This window comes from Diadema antillarum, unplaced genomic scaffold, assembly GCF_040938485.1.
Source record: "Diadema antillarum isolate AM-2024a unplaced genomic scaffold, OU_Dant_1.0 scf00000097, whole genome shotgun sequence".
NCBI classification, from domain to species: Eukaryota; Metazoa; Echinodermata; class Echinoidea; order Diadematoida; family Diadematidae; genus Diadema; species Diadema antillarum.
In genome coordinates, this window is record NW_027270986.1 from 799,674 (window position 1) to 822,796 (window position 23,123).

General features: G+C 37.1%; 1 protein-coding gene across 1 annotated transcript; it reads left to right on the plus strand.

Annotated features, from left to right (window-relative positions):
• The first annotated feature begins 7,406 nt into the window (after positions 1-7,406).
• Positions 7,407-12,846, plus strand: LOC139718563 (translocon-associated protein subunit beta-like). Its single transcript, XM_071630030.1, has 5 exons — positions 7,407-7,441; positions 8,690-8,850; positions 9,948-10,155; positions 11,175-11,252; positions 12,373-12,846. Exons 2-5 carry the CDS (start codon positions 8,690-8,692, stop codon positions 12,487-12,489), a joined length of 564 nt encoding a protein of 187 aa, XP_071486131.1. The 5' UTR covers positions 7,407-7,441; the 3' UTR covers positions 12,490-12,846.
• Positions 12,847-23,123: the final 10,277 nt, after the last annotated feature.

Here is a 23,123-nt window from a genome sequence, read left to right on the forward strand (position 1 = left end):
ACAGATCACCAATCACCAAGATTTATGAGGGGGGTAAAACATTGGCACATTATAAAGTCATGTTCTAAGATCTTAGCAGTGTTTATCAAATGTTATATTGAACAATTTAATACATTTCAGTAAAATATTGCTGAAATTATAATATCAGACTACTCTCACCTGAATGCTGTGTGGTACATGGGGTGGCTTTGTAGATTCTTTAGGGGTCCGACTTTGTCCCTACCCTTGAAGGCACTTGTTACATCTTCCCCGGTAAACACTTGTAGTCCAAGTATTGTGGTACAGTAGTTGGCTCCCTTTGATTCTGTATGCCAGTTCACCGACATTTACAATCTGTATGGCAATGCTCGAAAATCCGTTTATCAAGGAATATAGAGCGAGTAACGGAGTGAGCATGGTGCAAGAGGATCAAGAAAATGTCTGTGTCTGGCGTCCTCACCACAAGTGCTTTGTACCCATGCTCAGTGGAATACTCAAGGTAGAGCACTACCCTGGTGTCCATCTCCTGGTTGGACAGCAGCTCATGGATAGAGCTGATTGTCTCCTGAGACGCATCATTGTGTGAATAGAAATAATGTAACAGGAATCACTTGAGCTTCAGAGAATGTGATTTCTGTTACATTCCTTTTGTTTACACAATGATATGTTCCAGGAGACGATAAGCGATATCCATGAGCGGCTGTCTAACCAGGAGGATCAGACGGACACCAGGGTCGTGCTCTACCCCAAGTGCGCCCCTAAGCTTTGGTACAAGGTAGCTTTTGTGAGGACTCCTGACACAGACATTTTCGATCCCCTTGCTCCATGCTTAATTCATCGCCCTCACTTCTACAATGTAGTATCTTCCTTAATAAACGGACTGTCAAGTATTGCCAGATAGTAAATGTCAGTGAAATTGAATGCAGAATCAAAATGAGCTGACTACTGTACCACAATACTTGGACTGTATGTGTTTACCGGGGAAGATGTAATAATTAAGTACCTTCAAGGGTTGAGCAAGGTACGTTGGACCCCTAAAGAATCTACAAAGCCACCCCATGTACCACATAGCATTCATGTGAGAGTAGTCTGATATCATAATTCCAGAAGTATTTTACTGAAATCTTGTAACTTGCTCAGTATTATCATAATAAACACTACTGAAATCTTAAAATATGACTTCATTATGTGCCAATGTTAGTTTGCTTTTTTCTCAGAAATCTTGGTGATGGGTAGTCTGTGGAGCCAGAGGTGACAGATGACATTAAAGCATTCACATGCCAATGTATAACAAGGCCCGGGAGAAGTCTATTAATGGCGTCCGCATCATCATGCTGAAGCAGATGATGGGAGAGGGCGAGCAACTGATGACCAAATCCAAGGTGGTTTTCTCCATGCTCCCACCTGGCAGAGGTAACCTTATCCAACACTGTCAATGTGTGAACCACCACCTTGCCATCTTTAAGCGAGCTGATCAGCCAGTCCTATGGCGCGCTAACCCCTTTGATCGTGGATAAGGGTGGCAGAAGACAGCCTTCGGTATCATGGACCCGGTGTGGTTAATTGGCCCTATCCTTACTACTTCCCTCATTGATTACTTCAGAAAATTACTGCGTAGATGGAGGAGGATGAAGAGGAGCAGCCAGACATTAATTACAATGATCGTTTTGATGATGACTAGAAATTACAGAAGTGTGAAACCAAAAGCTATCATATCGCTTACCGCTTCTGTGTTTTGTATAATTGCACAGGATGAGAATTCAGAATACTTTTGACAAAGTGAAGTCATATTGTGTTACTTTTCTCGATATACTTTAAGTCCATACTTCATGGAAAACACATACTGCAGTACATAAGTAACAAAATGTGACTAACCACTTTGTCTGTTGATCAAAGGTTAAATACTTTGTCTTGTATCAGACAACTTTTAAAAGAATTTGAAAGAAAAGTTAATTTCAAACAATTTGAAATTTCTTTTTGTTGAAATAGAATACATATGTAAGCACATCAGCGATTCGTATGCAAATATTCCAAAATCAGTTGCCGCAATCCACATTGATATAGCTCAGTCTCTATTCACAGAGTGGATTTCTGGCTGTCAAGTGAAATTCATATGTTTATTTTCAGACAGAAAGGCTTTGAACAAATACGTTTGAATGAATCACTTTTAACTTAATCTTCAATAAGTTTTAATGATAACATTTTGGCGCCTAAATTGTTGAAATCGGCAGAGCATCTTTGCAGAGTGATTGTTTTCATGAAAATACCCCAACTCAAACTCTTCATATATGCAAATTAAGTGAAATAGAATGCACACAAAAAGTATTAAATTTCATTTTAGATTCTATTTTTGTCGATTATCAACGGTCACTTTCACATGTTGTGATCAAAATCTGTATGTTCACCTCTTTTGATCTGCTATTTTAGGGGTATTTGCATACGGATTGCCATAGTGCTTACATTCTTCATTTGATTTCAACAAGTGAGAAGTCAGAATGCTTGGAGTTGATTTTTAAAGATAATGTTGAATGTTCTTTTTGATACAAAACACCAGATCTGAGCTATGATCCAAAGACAAAGTGACAAGTCACTTTTGTGAAGTAGTTTGTGTCATGTATATAAACGGATTATATAGTGGGTACTCTACAGTGTAAACGACACTAAACTTTTCATATTTTTGACTTTTCTTGTATCAAACTTGCTTTAATCATGTAAATAACCATCTCAATCAATTCCTCGTGACACATTTACCCTGAAGAAATGATATATTTGTCCCTGTATGTTGTGAAGTTCAAAAGTCATGAAAATTAATGATTTTCCTTGCAAATCCACGATGGCCGCTAATGGCTTCCATGGGAAACGATTTTTACTTGAAAAAAAATCATTCAATAGACACCCTAAGGGATACAAAAAAGGAGGGTGCATGGGGATGCCCCATTCCTTCAAGACAGAAGTGGTTAGTCACTCTTATGAGGTACTAGTATGAGATTGTCATGTATATTATATGGACTATTTGGGCAATTTCCAGAGCAAACGACACTGTTTTTGTTTTGTTGGTTTTTTTTTTGCATTTTTGGACTTTTCTTGTTGCAGACTTATCTTAATCATTTGAATAACCATCTCAACCGATTCCTCATGCCACATTTACCCTGAAGAAACGTTTTATTTGTCCTTGCATGTTGGAAAGTTCTAGACATTAATGATTTTCTTCGCAAATCCAAGATGGCGGCCAATGACCCCCATGTGACACGATTTTTACTTGGAAACGAAACAAAAATCATAAAGACACCCTAACGGATACAAAAAGGAGGGCACATGGGACCCCCCCCCCCCCCAATTACTACCAGACTGTTAAGACAAAGTGGTTAGTCACTCATAATGAGGTATGAGATTGTCATGCATCGACTATTTGGTCAATTTCTAGAGTAACGACACTGGTTTTGCTCGCATTTTTGAACTTTTCTAGTATGAAACTTGCTTTAATCATGTAAATAACTATCTCAAACGATTCCTCATGCTATAACTCTGAAGAAATGTTTTATTTGTCCCTGTCTGTTGGAAATGTGAAAAGTTATAGAAATTAATGATTTTCCTCGCAAATTCAAGATGGCCGCCAATGACCCCCATGGGAAACGATTTTTACTTGAAAACAAAAAAAAAATCATTTAATAGACACCCTAAGGGATACCAAAAAGGAGGGTGTATGAAGATCCCCCTTTACTACAAGACTATTAAGACAAAGTGGTCAGTCACTCTTATGAGGTCTGAGATTGTCATGTACTATGTATATAGACTATTTGGTCAATTTCTAGAGTAAACGACACAAATTTTTCTTGCATTTTTGGACTTTTCTAGTATGAAACTTGCTTTAATCATGTAAATAACTATCTCAAACGATTCCTCGTGCCGTATTTACTCTGAAGAAATGTTTTCATTGTCTCTGGATGTTATGTAATTCAAAAGTAAAACTATTTGGGTATTTTTCGGTGTAAATGACACTGAAATTGTCATAGTTTTTGGCTTTTCTTGTTTCAATTTATTCTTCAATCATGTAAATAATCGTTTCAATCGATTCCTCATGTCACATTTATCCTGAATAAATGCTTTATTTGTAATTGTATGCTGTGTAGTTCAAAAGTTATGGAAATTCATGATTTTCCCTGAAAATCCAAGATGGCTGCCAAGATGGCCGCCAATGACCCCCATGGGACACGATTTTTTCTTGGGAACAAAAAAATTCATTAACTAGACACCCTAAGGGTTACAAAAAAGTAAGTTAAAAAATGTGTTCGGAGGGTGCATGGGGACCCCCCATTCCTACCAGACTATAACCCTTTTTGAACATTTTTAAAACGCATCCCTATGATAAATTTATCCAAACTCCAATACGAACCACGAGTGCACCAACAGTGATTTGATGGAAAGACTATACTTTAATTATGTATATTCAGTCATTGGTTTGATTAAAAAAGGGGGCGGGACAATGTGTAGAGGGCCATAGGCTACTCAACTGGAGACAGGTGCGGTGCCAATTAATATGAGTATGTGAATATGATTTTTTTTTTTAATATCATCACATGTGAAAGTAGGATCAGACATATGGATATTAGAGTCACATAATTTCGTTTCCCCCCATTTCAGGACAGATTCTACATGAAACCTCTAGAGATCATTTATCCGAGACTATAGTCAACTTTAAGCTAACTTTAAAGGGATGGTATACTTTGGTGTAGATGAGGATTGGGCTAACTATTTGCGAGATACCAAGAAACTACTTATGAAATAATAAATAACATACCATTCTAAGAGGAATTTAAAGTTTGTTAGATGAAAATTAGTTTTGCGTTTATTGCTGAGACATCAAAAAGCAAAGTAAAACAAAGTGGTCCTAATAAAAGGCGGGTCCCACCTTTTATTGGGGTTGCTCTGTTTTTGATATCTCAGCCAATTCAAAGCCAATTTTCATCAAATAAACATTTAATCCCTCTTGTAATTGCATGCTCTTTCATATTTTATGACTGGTTATCAATATCTCACCTGAAAATGTTAGAAACTTGAAGTTAGGTCGAGGCTCAATCAAAAATGTACAATCCCTTTAATATGGAGTGATGATCCACACGGCAGGCCCTACAGTTGGTTAAAAAGTATAGAGTGCCTATAGGAATTGTGTAATCTGCTACAGTGTTTTATTTAGAAAGTAAACAAAACTTTCAATGAATTATTATTCATTCATTTAGTTTCATGTTCATTTTGTAGGCCTCCTCCAAACTACATACCACTATTAACAATGAAAAATAAGAAAGTACACTGTACTAGTATAGTTCAGTTCAGTTCAGTTCAGTTCAGTTCAGTTTATTTCATTCATCATAAAATACATAAAAAATAAAAGAACATATACAACTACAAACTTCGAAAATTTTGTTTCGTGTGAATGGGGATCAACAAAAAGACCTTTAAAGTCTTATGACACAAGAAAACAACCCCTTAAATATAAGATATTACATCAAGAAGGACACAACACACAAGCACAACTTTACAATCATAAAAAAGTAGATAACGATACAAAAGTAGCTTACAAACAAATCAGTGACAGAAAGAATACAAACTCATTTATAAGATGATCTTTATAAGCACGTTTAAAACCATTAAGGAATGGGATGTTTTTAAGAAGAAGCGGTAAACTATTCCAAAGGATTGGACCTTTAAAAAAGATAGTGTTTCTATAAGCATTTGTTCGGACCAAAGAAAGGTGAAAGTGACCGGAATTTCGCGTATGGTAATCATGAATAATATTATTTAACTTATAAACTTTCTTAACATAACTACAGGCAGCGAACCTGTGGAACATAAGTACATAAACATGGCCGTGTTCAACATACGTGTATTAATTTCATATACATTCAATATGTGTAATTCACGGAAAATTGGCAATGTATGTGCATTAAAAGGGGCATTTGAAATTGATCGGACTGCTTTTTTCTGTAATACAAATAACCTTTTCATAAAACAATCGGAACATTTTGACCACGCTACATTACAATAATTAATGTGAGAAAATATCAAAGCATAATATATCATAATCAATACGCGTTTCGGAAAATGTCTAAGACGATAAAGCACACCAACACAATTTCGCTACGCGGTTGCAGACGGCACCAACGTGTTCACGCCATGTTAATTTATAATCAATATATACACCTAAAAACTTTATAAAAACAGCGTGTGAAATATCATTATCATTGAATTTGATAGTTATGCTATCAACATTTACCTTTTTATTGGTGAATAACATATATTTCGTTTTTTTACTATTCAAAACTAATCTGTTGATAACCAACCATTTATTCAGTTTTCTCAATTCCTCATTAAATGAGTCGATTAAAACTGTTATATCACTATTTGACATATGAACACGCTGGTGTCGTCGGCAAAAAGTATAAAACTCAAAAACTGTGATGAATCACAAATATCATTAATGTATATAAAAATAATAATGGTCCCAATATTGAACCTTGAGGCACTCCGCAACAAATAGGTTTATATAAAGAACAGTGATTATCCACAGTTACGAACTGATATCGATTAGACAGATAATTCTCAAACAAATACCATAAATTCCCGCGTATTCCATAATCATATAATTTACTTAACAAAATTGAACGATCTAACGTATCAAATGCTTTACTTAAATCAAGGAATAATCCAACAAATTATTCTTTATCATCTAAAGCTAAAGAAGCTTTTTATGAAATCAAGAAGGGCCATCGATGCGAATCGTATTGGTTATCTGACAGAATATTGCACGAAGACAAAAAATCATATAATTTGTTATAAAGACATTTCTCAAAAATCTTAGAAAACAATGACAATACAGAAATCGGGCGATAGTTTGTTACATCAACTTTCCCACTCTTATGTACAGGAACGACCTTCGCAATTTTTAGTCTATCAGGAAAAACACCATCAGACACACAAGCATTACTGTTTTTAAAAATAGATGAAAGTGGCGAGGCAATAAGATGAATGATTCGTTTAACAACATTAACGTCAATCCCGTCATATCCTGCGCTCGTTCCACTCTTGAAATCACAAACAATATCAATAATCGCCTTACTGGTTATGGGAGCAAAATACGTAGTTCGTTCATTTACATTCAGCTGCCGTTCATAAACACTGTTAAAATATTGCACAAAATCTACTGGATAGCAGCTTTAAACATGAGTCTTGGGGGCATTATCAAAACAATAAACATTCGAAATGTAATATTCGCTCTCATTCGCCGCTTTTACTTCTCATTCTTGCCTTGAGTTGTTGTACAGGTGCAACCTCCTTGGTACTCTGGTGGTAGATATCGCGTCCGTCTCGGGATTACAGAGCGCTAAATTCAGCCAGGCCAAAATTAAACCAATCAGAAAACGCCTGAGTGGCAGTCTTTTCTGATCGGAACAATACATGCGTAGAGGTACGTGTCCTTAGCGTTTGCTTCATTATACCCCTTGTACTCTTTAATAATGAGGGATAGTTAAATAATAGTACATGTTTAAGATATTATATAGGATTTAATATCTTTCAGCCTCACTTTGCTTCTCATAAATTCGTAGGAAGCTGCTTTACTTGAGAGAAATGTTGAACATATGTGTAGCTGTAGTCCCATGTGTTTGAATTTGTGTATGATGTACCAGCAGTTGCTCATCGTGCAGCATGCAGCGCGTTTTCGGACTCGTGGCGGTAGACATGTGTGTACGTTTATATCAAAGTCTAAAGGAAATTTCAAGTCTGCTATAGTCTACTGTAGCAAGAATGATACAGTTATCATGTATACTTATAGGGGATATAGCCATAAAAAAAAAAATTAAAAGCCACCTACCTTCCCACACAAAAACAGTCGGTGCGGCGCATAATTTTCCCCGCAGCGGCAGGCATGAAGGCGAAGCTAAGAAAAAAAAAATTGTCCGTCCAGATGCAGAGGATTTTTTTATCATTTTTATGAAAATTTTTACTGCCCTCCTTCGCATTCTCTGAAGCCAGACGGAGTCTCCCTGTAACATATCCCATGACCCTGCCAAGATACAGACCGATCCTTCGGTCAAGTCAAGCATGATGAAGGAGAAGCCTGCTGCCTGCACTTGAAACACGTTAATAATCTAATATTTAATGGCAGATAAGACATGGAAGAAGAAGAAGAAAGTGAGGAAGAAGGCCAAGCTTCAGGCTGGTCACAGTTAGCCGAGGGAATACAATTCAGTGCAGTGTGATATAGCCTTTGGTAATTTTATTTTTACTTCATACATGATAAATTTCTATTTCATAACTTGTTATTTTACAGTTAGAAGTCTACATGCATGCTCATGAATAAAGCAGCTTTTTTTTTTTTGCCATTCATTAGATGTCTAGACGGGTTCTATACTAATATTACTATTACGTAGTAGACCATACATTTTGTAGCACTTTAAGGGGTTGAATGTCTAGATTCCATGTCCTTTTGTCCAGTTTGTCATTCTTTGATTTGCTGGTTCCATTTTGTGAGTTGATTTTTGCGCAGGCATACATACTTATCATGGCATGGAGCCTTGTTATTTTTTAGAAACGTACGGTACAACCAACTACAGTTGTATGTCTAGATTGTGTCTGCCACTATCAACATCACATGGAGGAAACATGGTTTGCTTCAGCTGATCATTAAACAAATCAACTTGTATCATCTTTGTAGATGAAAGTTGCACTGCTGATAGGATTAGCCTGCCTTGTGGCGCTCGCGGGCGCCCAAGAGCCAGGTGCCAGACTCCTGGCATCGAAGACTATTCTGAATCAGTGGCTGGTGGAGGGAAGGGACATGACAGTGCTCTACACCATCTACAATGTTGGTAGCAGGTGAGTGTTGAAACAATGAAACACTCCCATAGGATTCACTGTAATAATAATACTAATAATAATTGCATTTATAAGGTGCCTTATAGTTATACTGATGTTCTACACTGTAGAAATGCAAACTTAAATGTTTCCCACCAGTTTTTATACAAATGTACATAGTCAAACACAGCACATTTTGCTACAGGTGTATTCTTTGCCCAAATTTAGAGTCTTGTTATTAATTGTTGGGTAAAAGTATTTGGAGTGTTACAGAAATATTCAGAGGTATAATGTTTTTCATCCCTAATCTATCATTGGAAACAACATGAATGTAGTACTAGTAGAAGAAAAAAAAAATGATAGTGAAGAAAAGGGATCTAAGCATATGAAAAATGTTTACATATATATGCAATTGATTGTTGTTTATGTTAGTGATGTAGCAAGCTCATTGCAAAAAACTGATTTACTGTGATTTTTTTTTAAATGATATTTTTTTATCATAAGCAATGTCCATACGGAGAACAAAGGAACAAGCAAAGTTCATCTTCATTTAGTGCACAAATTTTGCTATACTGTACTTTCAGCTTTTACAGTATATGTTATAGTATTGGTATGAAATACATGTTCTCTATCTTTTCCTGTGGAACCGTACTCCAATTTTACTGTATGCTTGGTATATTTTGGGATTTTATTTTCATGTATTTTGCAAGTGGACTGATATTCACAAAAGTAACAATTCACAAAAATATCACCAATTGTGACACAAATTTTGAAATAGCCTTCAAATTGTCCCCAAGGTGGGAAATCACTAAATCTTCTCCTGGAAAAGAGATCATACTTGCAGCTGTATTTATCATTTCATCACTGTGCTTCTCAATCACAAATTTAACCACTTGTGATATCATCTTACAAGTCCCAATTTGCAAAAATTATACCGGTACTCACAACTGTATGGCATATGCAGTAGTCCTGGCATGTTGTCAATAAAACTTTTTCTTTATATTTTGAATTTAGGTGTGATACAGAAAGAAGGGAATGCTGTTAGAAGAAAAGACGTGAAACTTGTAAACAAGCTGCTATTCAATTTATGTTATGCTGTTCTTATTCATTTTGGTTAGCGCTGCATCCCAGGTCGTCTTGAATGATGAGTCTTTCAATGAGAATGAGTTCACAGTGGTCAGTGGTCAGCTGAAGGTTCAGTGGGACCGCATCACTCCGGCCAGCAATGTGACCCACGCCGTCATCCTCAAGCCCACCAAGACAGGATTTTACAACATGACCCACGGTGTTGTGACCTACATTCCATCAGAGGGAGCTGAAGCCAGGGTAGGTCCCTATCACTGCATTACATATTGTCAGCAGAGAACCAGAAGGGCACTATTGCGTTCTAAGATTTGAGTGTAAATTTAAACTAAACAATCAATTTTCATGAAATGAAAAGTTTATGATATGAAAGTGGGTAGATTTATAAGCTCTGTTCCAAACATAGGGTAAAGTACATGTAGCACCCTTGTGGTTTTAATTTTTGGTCCTTACTTTCCTAAAAATGAAAATAGTTCAAAGTTGACACCCTAACAGAGAGGAGATTGAGTTCTACAATAAGCTACCAATAACTCATTACCCCAAAATTGCGACAAAACTCTTCTGATTCTCAGCCGATGGTATGATCTCTCTCTCTATTTCTCTGTTCCTCATTCTCTATCTCTCTCTCTCTCACTACATTTACTTTGTTTACTTTACAAATAAGTGTTACTCTGTATGTCATATAATACATAGTTCATACTTTCAATTAGAATGATATGCTAAGATGTATAATATCAGCAGCAGTAACAAATTGAATTTGTGATTTCTCTTGTTACAATCGTATTTCTTTTCTACATAGGTTTTGTACATCTGGGTTGGTAAAAAGAAATGTATTTACTGCTCACTTTGAACTTCAACCTCAGTTTGCCACATGAAAAGGACATTACATTTCCTTTTGCAGAAAGTGCAAAGCAAAGTAAAGGGGTGACATGAACCTCAAAGTCTCATTTTTTTGTGTGTGTATGTGCTCACTTTGCTGTCCAAATCACTTCTTGTCTCCAAAATTGACATCTGCAAATGTATTGGAATTCCTTGGCCTTGGATTGGTCAAATGCTGGTAGTTGGCTGTCACAAATATGTTGACTGCATTTTGCATCAATTATTGTTCTAATATTTCTACCATGATGCAAAAGTTAGTACCCCTCAGGGTTTCCTGCCTCCCCCCCCCCCCTTACATACTTTTGCCCATGTGATACTGTCTATATGTTCATACAATCTGCAGAAGAGTAACAATATTTACATACAATGTTTGCTCTTTTCAGACTGCATACACTAGTTCTCCAGGAAAGGCCGGTGTCGTAGCTGTTAAAGATTATGACAGGAGATTCTCACCACATTATGTAAGTTGGAGTTAATTTAAAGTTGAAGATACTCACTTTTACATTAAAAAATGATTATCTGGATGTAAACCTTAATTTGAAGGTCCCAATCATTCTTTTAATTTGATTTTTGCTCCATATATATTTTCTTTGAAACTCCCTTTAAAGCTAGGAAATGCCCAACAAGCCAGAGTATGTTAACGATTGCACTGCGTGAGATAACTGACTGAAATATTTGTTTAGACATGCCGACTTCACACTTCATGATTGTGTTAGTAAGACTGAAGACGACATGAAATTAAAATTGTCCTTGATGTGGAGGGCTGGTTTTCCAGAATAATTTACAGACTGTAAGTCCCCTTTAGATCATGTTCAGTGACATTTCAGTGGAAACACAAGTTGTCGTAAAATATAGCTTGCTATCACTGCCTTCATTGCTTTTGGATGTCCACATATAGAGGATGTCTACCCAAGTCTATCTTTCTCTCGTGTAGTATTTTGATTATACAGTCAACTCCGCATCAGTCAACGGCATATATGTGTCATATAATTAAGTAAGTCAGTGAAAACGAAAAAAAACACTCTGAGAGCGCAGATCGCTAGACCTCCGCCAAGCAGCTTATTTCCACCCGTACACGCATGCTGAAAATCTCCCAATTTCCCAATATTGAAGCCTTTTGTTTACGTCTTCAGGTTCCAGCTATGCGGTGCCTTGCCCGAGCAGAGCACGTCCTTAGGAGTACGCATGCAAACCTCATATACGCACAGCTTAAACTCCCAAGTTCATTGCCTCTATCTGCGAAAGATGAAAAATTGTTCAAAAATCAATAAGAATTCCGGGATCACTACCAAAATTTAATCATCTGTTCCTTGTGTTATTATCAACTTTTCTTGTAAGTTTCATTCAAAATCCCAACTTTTTGAATTATTTTGCAAACAAACAAACAAATGCCGATGAAAACAACCTCCTTCCTTTGGAAAGATAATGATAAAGTCTTAAAATACATTCAATAGCTGTATGTGTGTTATTCCTCTATACATTCAGAAGTCAAATACCGCCCTAGTCGATGGGTTCTTGTCAGTCCCATAAAGATCGACTTACTTGAACTTTGCATTTCTTTTCTACTCCCTTCCTCTACAGATGGACTGGGCCGCTTTTGCTATCATGACGATTCCCCCCATTGGTATCCCATTCCTGCTCTGGTTCCGCAGCAAGTCAAAATATGAGGCTCTTTCGACCAAGTCCAAGAAGCATTGATAGGGCCTCTCTCTCTCTCTCTCTTACTAGAAGAATAGATTAGAAAGATTCTTTGTTGATTTAATTAGATTTTGATTGAATCAGAGACTATCTGATGGGTATTGTACACAGCTACAGTGTATCTTCATGGACCTGTGTAAATTGCACGCCCTGTACTGCATCAACCAGTTCACAGAAACGTTCATGTGATTTGCCGACTTCACTGTTGGCTGGTTGTATCTGTGTACAATACATGTCACTTGATCTCAGATTAAATCATGTAATAGATATTTGTCTATTGTGTAAACTTCACTGTGAAATATGAGATTTAAACCAAGAAATATTACTAAGGGCATTTTGAACATATGATGTAGCAATAATAGCTGTATAGTTTTTCTTTCTTTGGTAATATTTCTTGGTTTTGTTCATACTTTATTTCGTCAACTGATCTTAAACTCTATGGAGAATTTTCCATATTGAGTAGATTCTAGAAGGTAAGATGTTAGATTTTCAAATCACCAGATTGGCACAAGAACACTAAAACTTGTAAATCATTTTATGGGGGGTGCTTCAAAAATTGTTTTTCTGCAAACACTCTGTAGGCAAGTAAGCAAATAATGGTTCTCACCCTACCATGCAATCGGGGTATTTTATTCACTCTTTACTTTAGAAAGTTGTTACCAGTTGCATGTCTTTGTGATGAATTTCTCCATGACTTGTTATTATCTTAATCTCTAACAGGGTGAGGGAGGGGACAGATACCATTTATAGAAGTTGGCATTTTGTATCTCAGTGGGGTTATTATGATGTCAAGTTTTTATTGAGATAAGCATGCATATGAATCATGATCATGAGTGTTTGATCTGACGTGGTTATGGGCAACTTAACTGCACAAAATGCCAATGGCAGATGTAAGGTGCCTCAAACATACATAAGCTGTAGCTTTGAGCCATTATGGTTAAATACATGTACTGCAACTGAGCACATTCCTGCCTTTTAATACAAATTTCCACAAGTATTGAAAAGAGACTAGCTGGCATGCATCCTGTCACAATGGGCTTGGTTCAAGCCTGTCACTGCTTTTTGCAATCTGTTTGTACAAAAGGTCACTGGCATTTCAGGACAGTTGAACTGACAGGGTTAACGCTCCACATGGTGTTGTGTCAAGAAAGCTTTAATCTTTGTGGGAATACGGATTTTGAATAAAAGAAAAGAGAGATCCCTTTCATACATGCTTCTTGAATTGCGTCCTATTTTCTATTGGTATCACCTGTTGGTATCACAGATGTTTACTTTACACTGTATGCCTAGGAGAGTGATAGTTTGGAGCTAGATGTTGATGCTATACGGTGAGAGAGAAATGGCAGGGAATTTTCATTGTGGCTCCTATGTTGGGCTGATGGGAATAACGGTACGAGCTAGTGATTCTGAATTCCAAACATGGATGCACAAAACTTGTTTAATGATGATGGTGATACAGTGGAAACTCAGTATAACGAGATCCTTTGGACCAAGACAATTTGTTCTTTATACACTTTATCAGATATTTTGTTATATTGTACCAATACATTGTAGTCAGTAAACAATACAAAGCAAATGATATAGATTCATTGGCACGAATTCACGAAGGTGGTACAATTGAAACCATGGTTTAAGCCATGGACAAAGACCGTAGTTATGTATGGGGCACCAAGTGTCGCATGGCCTATTTCACTACGAAATCAGTCATTTCATCGACAAAATGTTCATTTCATTATGAAGTGTTAACATTATGTTCTAGAAATGACTGATTTCGTAATGAAATAGGCCATGCGACACTTGGTGCCTCATACAAAACTACGGTCTTTGTCCATTGCTTAAACCATGGTTTCAATTGTACCACCTTTGTGAATTTTGTTATACATTTTGTATCAGATCTCTTTATATCGAGGTTGTACTGTACACATGGACGACCTCGCATGAGTCGAATGATCGTCTAAGTCGAATGTCCTTTCAAGTCCTTTTCTGAAATCCCCATAGACTTGATACACAGGCCACCAGGTTCCAGTGTGCAATGGGTTAATTTCGGCTGGATGAATGGTCTACTTATAGGCCTACATCAATGTAGCTCTTCATGTTACAATGAGTGAGAAAGCCTAGGCCTCTATGACAAACATGACCTGGGAATAAATGTTGAAAACTGCGATGTTTGAATTTGTAGAGTTTCTGCGGTGAGCAGAAACTTTCTCAACGTGGGTCGTTGAGCTCTAAAACGGAAAAAAAGGGAAGTTGCCACTTTTACTTATAATCTTCCTAAAGTGGAAAAAAAAAGAGGGAAGTCGCCATTTTTCATAATTTTCCTCAGGATTTCTTTTTGATTTGCTCGAATCCAGTGAAAAGGAGTTGGTTCAGTGGTACTCATGCACACACAGTACTAGAATTAATGTGAGATTTATAAGAAAATGCATGTATGTACAGTAAAAGTATTACATGTGCAGATGTACAAGTATATACAGCTGTACCCCTTTTTTATGACCTTATCCCAACTCTTTCGCTTTGAGCCTGTTTTCTTGAAGGGATGGTACAGTTTTGGTTGAGATGGGAGTTCAGGTTACCAACGTTTTTGATGATGATTTTTGGAGGTAATGAGAAACCTCTTATGAAATATGAAACGGCATATAATTCTCAGCTAGATTCAAAGTGTATTTGATAAAATAGGGCCTACGTGGTTTTGAAATTGCTGTAATATCCAAAACAAAGCGACCCCCCCCAAAAAAAAAAAAAAAAAAAAAAAAGTGGGACCTACCTTTTATTTGGATCGTTTTGTTTTTCTCTGTTTTTGGTTATCTCAGTTGTTTCAAAACAAATTTTCATCAAATAAAATTTGAATTCCTTTTATAATTGTATGCTCTTTAACATTTTATAAAGTGGTTTCTGAGTGTCTTGTAAAAAGTTCAAAGCTGTATCCTCACCTTAACCAATACTATATCATACCTTTAAAATCTCCCACTCTCCCACGTTAGTTTGATTTTCTCCCGTCCTAGTTATAGCTGTGTCTCCTTCGTAAGATTTAGCTTTCAATGTATGTTATGTTCAACAAGGCTAAGATACAACCAGAGAGCATGGATATACTCCTGTAGAGCTTCCAAGGCCCTGGATACCGGCCGCAAGTTAGGGAACGTTGCGCTTCGCGCTCATGAAGTGCGCTGTACGCAGACACAATAATAATATATTGTGCGCATGCTCATGCGATCAGTTAAGTCGAGGCGGGCGAATCTTCCGTTTACGAGATGCTTGTGGGTGGAATCTCTACTTCTATCTTTTCTCTCTCTCTCTCTCTCTCTCTCTCACACATGTATGTTCTCACTCCTTTCACAAATTAATAACCCTGCCTGTTTTGCTATAATATTATGCATACATTTGAACCAACAATAACCACATTCCAAGTAGACCTACATGTATGACGTATTTTTCAATTCAATCGTTTATTTATTTCCATCATCAAAGAAGAAAAAGAAAACATAATTCAAAGTGGTACAAGATGTCGATTTGTCGTTCATTCATCTGATAAGGACAGTTTCTTCGAATAGTAGTTAGCATCCTGACAAATTTTCAAGGATGAGACTAGCTTTAGAATTATAGAATTGACTGACATCACAGATATGAGGATACAAAATCGTGCAAGTGAACGTAGACTGGCATTAATTAACATAATGATATACACTCATTTATGCAAGACAAAGTCTTCAGAGGGGAATGAAAGCCAAATACAATGTTGGATGTGCCGTGAGTGAATGCAGCAATATTAGTACACAATAGTATAAAATCCATCATTGAAAGTTAAGACGAAAATCGGACAATCCGTTCAAAAGGTATGCTTTTTTTTTTAAAGTTTCGATGCAGCCATCGCTGTATGAGAAGACTACAACAGCTTTTGACGTCATGCATGAAAAACAACGATTATTAAGAAAGTATAAAGATAATTCAATTTTAAGTGAAAAGCACACATTCCTTTGAATTGTTACCATGTACAAGATGTACTGACATAATATTATTATGCTTATTGCTTTCTGAAAGAAGTAGGTCAAGAGTATTAAACATGTTTGTATATTCATGGGGGGGGGGTGGACAAAATTTTTTCGACTTTGCCAATTTTTCTATTTATGCAAAGTCGACGCAGGCGAGGGGCGACTGCACCCGTAGTAACATATTATTTTGTTTTATTTGTAGGTCAAAAAAGAGTTTAGTGATGTATGTATGCTTTTGATGTTGTTTGTTTGTGGGTTTTTTTTTTTGGGGGGGGGGAGGGGGATAATTTTGTTGTTTATGAGGATTTTTTTTTTGGGGGGGGGGGGGAGGGGGGAGGGAGGGGGTAGCCGATACGGACCTTCAGTTTGAATGACCTCATGTTCTGTTACTGTCGAAAGCTCCTGAAACTGATGGCTCTAAGTTACATAAGTTTCATGACGAGCAGCAGATAGGCCGAAAAAATCTTCTCCTGTATACATGTATCGTACATTAGCCAAGAATCTGAGACAGTTTTCTATAGCCCTTCAAGGTAGATTTAACTTAATCCTCGCTCCATAGGATTAGCGGGACAAAGCAGACATTTGAATGGAACGGGGAGTGAAAAGAGTCTGTGTTGGTGTGTTGTTGTTGTTGTCGTTGTTGTTGCTTTTGTTGTTGTTGCTTTTGTTGTTGTTGTTGTTGTTGTTGTTGTTGTTGTTGTTGTTGTTGTTGTTGTTGTTGTTGTATTTAATTCCAGCACTCCGTGAACGGGGGTCTGGTTTCGCTTTGCAGACGATTGCAGCTGTGACCAAGCTGGTTTGCAGAACAAAGAAAATATCTTCCTATTTTTCGGTCCAAAAATTTGTTCGCCTGTTTCGTATCTCAGCCAGTTCTTCGGTCTTCGTTGTCAGGTTTGACGTCAGACGACCGTGTTCCACGTCATCATCCTCCCCCTTTCGCAGATCGTAATCGAACGATGCGATCATCGGGGGTGTTTAACAGGGTACATCATTGGAAATGCCCTTGGCTTGAGTCACATTTCACGCTGCTCCCCAGCTGTGAGTGCGTCACAATACTATTTCATCTTGCGTCCACGTGGGGAGAAAGGATTATATTCAGGAAAACGCTCAGAAATACAATACTATCTACATGTATGTATAAGAGGGAAAGAGTCGGCAGTACGGTAATTTTTGACACTGTCTTTGTTTTGTTTTTGTTTTGTCTTTTAAGCTCACATTTGAAATCAGAAGCTTGACCAAGACTAGGGAAGATCACGGTGGATTTGCGGCCTGTTTGGCACACGATCTACAAAATATGTCACCCATATTTTGTTTGGCCCCACAGGTGCTTAGCAACGAGAGTTCACAATCTGAGTGGAAAGTACAGATGAACAGATTGATGGGTTGATCAGGCTGTATCAGAGGAAGTTCCTTTTTCTTTTTCTTGTCATCATTTACTCCAAGAAAATTCACACCAGCCTCCATGTTTCCTTTTACTAGTGTCGTTATATATGTTTGTCGTGTAGCTGATTATAATATGGAGAGCAAGATTGTCTTTGTGAACTTATACGCTGTGGTCACGTGCACAATTTAAAGGCATTATTTACCATTTGCAGATGAAATATCGAACATTTTTTTTAATCACTGCTCCCAATGGTATATTCAGTATACCTTGAACGTACATGGTATGGTTTTCAGTTAATTGAGATCATAAATGTATATAGGAAAGACGTATACTGAGTAACGTTACAATTTGTGTCTTCGTATTTTAGGTCCTAAGTGTGCTTCCTCATTTGTTTGTTCATGGATGGACGACATTGTATGCGAAAAACTGTCAAGATACTAAATCTATGGCACATCTAGTACATCGAGGAGTCCTTCTTGTATGACGACACAGTTGTAATGACAAAGATATTACTTCTTACATTATTAACATAGGCCTACACAAAATATTCATGATTTAATAAGATATATCGAGCAAAGTTATGTATATCCTGTGCCTCCATAGATGAATCTGACTTCAGAGCACTGTAACCTAATGGCGACCATAACTGGGGGGGGGGGGGGGATTACGATTAAAAAACAGTACTCAAACAGAATTGGTGTATAAATACGCTCCATTTTCTGTGATCTATTTTCCTTTTTACCTCACTCATTCACAAATTCGTGGTATACAAAAAAATACGTTTATTTGTTTTCTCTCGCTTTGTTGATTTTTAGCCGAAAAAAACCCATTCTGAGGTGAAAAATGTCTAGAAAATCCGTTTTATCCGGAAGCCAGGCAAACTGCGTGGGTGAACCGGAAGTTGTTCGGGACACGGCATCATAATATCTAGACTGCGTTCTGTCGAATTGCCAAAGTTTGGCTTGCTGAGAGCATTCGATGGTGATGAAGGCACATCAAAACGTCTAGCACCTGGTGTGGACCGTGCGAATGATAATGGACGGTGTCCGGGAAAAGACCCGTGTTGACAGTGTGAGGGTATAGAGTCACATCATATGCTTGAGGAAAGTTTCACGAAAACACGGCTGATGAGTCAGCGACGGTCCGTTCCAAAGACGCGAATGCTGACAAAACAACCACATATAGGAGACCGACACGCTTTTGTTTAATCGTGTCTGAGTTTCCAAAGTATCATCTTTATAAGAGCATCATAAACAGTTTCTTTTTCTGTTTATTGCTGTTTCTCTGGTTTAAACTGCCGGTGTTGGCTCCGATTTATACGAGTCTGGAAACTTAAAAGAAAGAAATTTATACTTATGATGTTGTCCCCAAAGTCAAGATTTCACGGAATACAATATAGAATAAAAGAAATTAAATATCTATAGCTGTGAAGAAGAGATAAAAAAAATGGTATACAGGGTACTAGTATGTATATATATATATATATATATATATATATATATATATATATATATATTTATTTATTTATTTATTTATATTTATATCTTTCAAGCATTTCCAGAGCAGTATGTTACAATGTATGTAACGTCATGCATGCAAACGATAAACTTAGGCCGAAAAAACTAACACAAACACGGTTGAGTGCACGTTTTAAATCCCAGTTGAAAGCGAGCACTAGTTGAAACATGATCTTCCTATTATTTGCCTCTTGACACTATTTTATGTATATATATGGATATTGATGGAAAACACAGCGCAAGCATTCACTGAAATAAGATATCTCGGCCATTTCAAACCCAATGGTCATCGAATAAACTTTGAATTCGTCTTAGAATTGTATGCTCTTTCATATTTCATAAGAGGTTTCGCATTATCTAAAAAATAATAATAAAAAAACGTTGAAGCCCCATCTCAACCGAAAGTGTGCCATCCCTTTAAAGGTTTATTCGGCAGGATTGCAACACTCAGTGCAGTCCTGTTGAAATCGAGTCTTTCATCTTGTATCAAATTGCTCTGTTGAAATGACTTTTGTAACTGACGCCAAAAAAGAGCAACATTCTCATATCCATTTTCTCTCATAATACAATGTTACGGGTTGCATGACGGTATAGTATTTCTCTGGTTTGATATCATATTCCGGAATGATAACGGCAATGTAAATTGCTCACGGAGAGCTGTTAAACTCTCTTTATAATTCACCTTGTATGATTCCATAAAATGATAACATGGAGCGTATCCATACATGATACTCTGTTTCGGCGCTATATTATGGATCTAATATAGACCAAGGAATGGTGAAATAAACAGATCTGTATATAGATATAGATCCATTTCGATTATAGATCTGCAGTTTAATATTCAGTCGGAGACGCAGTTAACTCTCCCGGAGGTGGAGGGCGTTGAACCATGCAATTCAGTGATGGAAATCGCCCGTTATAGAAGATGACATTCTGATAAGCAACTGTTGATGGGTTTAAAAAAAAAGAAATCTTAATCATTCCAATCAGCAAAATATTTGAATGGACAACCTGGCGAATTCCAATCAACAAAATGTTTGAATGGACAACCTGGCGAATGCTACTGATCTTCATTTTTAGTTAATGTTCATGAAACTATTAATTATGTATACGGTATTATCGGAATGAGTTTTCAGTACTCATGCAATCAAAGCAATCCTAATAAAAGGTGGGACCCACCTTTTATCAAAATCATTTGTTTTACTGATTTTTATATCTCAACCATTCCAAATTCAATTTGAGTTCCTCTTAGTATTGTATGCTTTGGAACACTTCATAAAGTGGTTTCTCAGTATATCATCTCATGTATGTATATATATATATATATATATATATATATATACATATATATATATATACATATATATATATGTTACATAATTAGGCCCTATATTGTGTATTATATATCATATCTTATATCTTATATATTATACATTTTATATTATATACTATATGCCATATATCATATATTTAAATCATATATTATATATTATATATCATATATTATATATTAGGCCTACATATTATATATTATACATTATATATTAGGTCCTATATATTATATATTATCATATATCATATATAAGCTGAATCCTGATCACAACCAATACCACACACCACCGATCCCTGAACTCCGGATGATTTTCAGACTTTTACATTTGAGCAACTATAAATTAGTTATACTGAGTACAGAGTTTCAGAATTTATAGTGATTGGAATGAGGAATGTGAATGTTTTCAAAATAAGCTTATAACAAATTGCAATGAACAAGGATGATGACATGGCAGCCTCACCATAAGAATGCATGAGTTGGGGCTCAAGGAAACAGAACAAAAGAAGAAGTCATGCATATATAAATTCTACACAGCTGGACTCAATTGTTATGCAAGCGGTATTGTACTGCATGGAATTACCCTGGCTACATTTCTGAAATAATTATGTGAGGCTCCTGTCATCAACACTGTTCAGTGTAATTTGTATAAGATTTTTTCAGAGTATTAGTTTCTCTGCTCAAGGACCACAATTAATTCCACAAATCTATACATGGAGCTGTCGATTTATGTACTATTATCAACATGATTTTAAATTATGAAGCTTGTCTGGAATGCCTCTTTATGCTTTCATTATTTTGTGCTGCTGGGCAACCGAGGACTGGAATAATCCCTTCCTCGAGTCTTAGCTACATGAGGGGCTATATCGTGCCCCTTCCTCTCCTTCCCACCCCTACCCCCCACCCCGATTCCCTTCCTCGCAATAACCAGATTAACGCATCCTCCGTCAGTGATATGATCATACAGGATGCACGTAGGTGATGAACTCAAAGTGTGAATATAGCGATTTTGGCTACTGCGACGCTCGAACTTAATTTTCATTAGGATGCGTGCAAAGTTTCAAAACTTTTCTCAGTCAGGTCGACAGATAGAATATAAAAGTTGTCCTCTATATAGCCTTATATCGTTCTCCCATTCACTTTCTCTTGTCTGCTGGTTTACCTCAACCTTCTCTGCTTCTCGTCAGTGTGTGGCTTTAACGCCAGTCAACCCAAATACGCCCCCGGGTCCAGCAGCAAAAGAATTTCGGCAGCTCCGAACTTGAACTTTGTCGGAAGAACACGTATGTGTTGGCGAGCGGCTGAGAGACAATCGACAGGACCACTCACTCCTTTGACCTTTTCGAATTAGCCTTGGAACAATTTGGATCTGCCAGATGTGGAAGTCGCTATCTCGACTGCTGCGTGCGACGCAGGTCTCTAGATGTGCGAGCACTCCACACCAGTGAAAGCAACAGCAGCGCTGTGAACGCAGCGGGGATATATAACTTCTGCGCGGTGTGCTTCATTCTTTCTCGCAAAGTTTCACTGAGGAAATATACTCTTGTCTACTCACTTTTCTAAGGATTTGTTCTGTGCAAAAAGAAGGCGAATGAGCGGGAAACGGGATCGATCCCCCATGGATAGCTTCATGTCACACTTTGGACTACTAAACTGGGTAAGTAATTCTACCGAATATACGCTTTTGGTAAACTAAAGCTTATGCTTTTAGCGTCGTTGTCAGTGTAGACCTTGTTAAATCTGCTTGTATTGAAATGTGTTCTTAGGGACGTATGTCCCTAATTACGTAAGTACCCACCGTGTACTGTCGCGTCCCTTTATACTGAAATGGACATTCCTGATACGATACAAGACAAGTAATCACGCCATGCGTTAGACTTTCGGTAAGGTAAAACCTCGTCAGTCACGGGAATGGGTATTTAATATGAAGATGTTTAGAAATCCTCGAGTGCTGAAAGAATTCACAGTCAATGAAGGGGTATAGCCTTCGCTCAAGATATACTGGAATACAGTGACATTATATGCGCTGCAGACGAACAATTATATAGATCATAGAAAAGCATAAAAGCACGGACGTGAAGGCCTTCGTTAGAAAGTGCAATTTAATGTTCAAACTGACTGATATTTATAGGCTAATAACAAACACTAATAGAATGGCAATAGCTTCATCAAAATGAGATATAGAATAAGAAAGTTATGGGATTTCAAAATTTTAAGTGTTTCCCTGTATAGTGCACGCCGATGCTGGTAAAAATTACACCAGGTAGAAGAGAGTGATCTCTCTTCTATATACCTCCCTGATTACACCTAAATAAGTTAGGGGATGCGATGATCGATGTCAACACCAAACAATTCTCATGTTGGTTTTTGTAGTCATGCATAAAAGCACGCTGTTATTCCAAGAAAAATATTATTGC

Excerpts from the sequence above, each read along its gene's own strand:
- LOC139718563 (XM_071630030.1), top strand. The coding sequence starts at position 8,690 with ATGAAAGTTGCACTGCTGATAGGATTAGCCTGCCTTGTGGCGCTCGCG. Across the intron at positions 10,156-11,174 it reads CAGAGGGAGCTGAAGCCAGG|ACTGCATACACTAGTTCTCC; the intron begins GTAGGTCCCTAT and ends TGCTCTTTTCAG. Across the intron at positions 11,253-12,372 it reads GGAGATTCTCACCACATTAT|ATGGACTGGGCCGCTTTTGC; the intron begins GTAAGTTGGAGT and ends CTTCCTCTACAG.